At 56.8% G+C, this 959-nt stretch overlaps 1 protein-coding gene across 1 annotated transcript; it reads left to right on the plus strand.

Moving 5' to 3' along the window:
* Positions 1-7: 7 nt before the first annotated feature.
* Positions 8-959, plus strand: LOC106511435 (clumping factor A-like; the record flags this gene model as incomplete). Its single annotated transcript, XM_014000194.1, has 1 exon — positions 8-959. A coding segment is annotated over exon 1 (936 nt), but the record flags the coding sequence as incomplete, so codon positions are not given.

The raw sequence follows: 959 nt of genomic DNA on the forward strand, positions 1-959 counted from the left end.
TGTCAGAGGACACGTCAGGGGACATGTCAGGGGACACGTCAGGGGACATGTCAGGGGACATGTCAGAGGACCTGTCAGAGGACACGTCAGGGGACATGTCAGGGGACACGTCAGGGGACACGTCAGGGGACATGTCAGGGGACATGTCAGAGGACACATCAGAGGACATGTCTGAGGACACATCAGGGGACACATCAGGGGACACGTCAGAGGACACGTCTGAGGACATGTCTGAGGACACGTCAGAGGACACATCAGAGGACATGTCTGAGGACACATCAGGGGACACATCAGGGGACACGTCAGAGGACACGTCTGAGGACATGTCTGAGGACACGTCTGAGGACATGTCTGAGGACACATCAGAGGACCTGTCAGAGGACACGTCAGGGGACATGTCAGGGGACACGTCAGAGGACACGTCAGGGGACACGTCAGGGGACACATCAGAGGACACGTCAGGGGACACATCAGAGGACATGTCAGAGGACACATCTGAGGACATGTCAGAGGACACGTCAGGGGACATGTCAGGGGACATGTCTGAGGACACGTCAGAGGACACGTCAGGGGACATGTCAGAGGACATGTCTGAGGACACATCAGGGGACACATCAGGGGACACATCAGAGGACCTGTCAGAGGACACGTCTGAGGACACGTCAGGGGACATGTCAGAGGACATGTCTGAGGACACATCAGGGGACATGTCAGAGGACATGTCTGAGGACACATCAGGGGACACATCAGGGGACACGTCAGAGGACACGTCTGAGGACACGTCAGGGGACATGTCAGAGGACATGTCTGAGGACACATCAGGGGACACATCAGGGGACACGTCAGAGGACACGTCAGGGGACACGTCAGAGGACACATCAGAGGACACATCAGAGGACCTGTCAGAGGACACGTCAGAGGACACATCTGAGGACATGTCAGAGGACACGTCAGGGGAC

This window comes from Austrofundulus limnaeus, unplaced genomic scaffold (assembly GCF_001266775.1).
Source record: "Austrofundulus limnaeus strain Quisiro unplaced genomic scaffold, Austrofundulus_limnaeus-1.0 Scaffold2791, whole genome shotgun sequence".
NCBI lineage: Eukaryota > Metazoa > Chordata > Actinopteri > Cyprinodontiformes > Rivulidae > Austrofundulus > Austrofundulus limnaeus.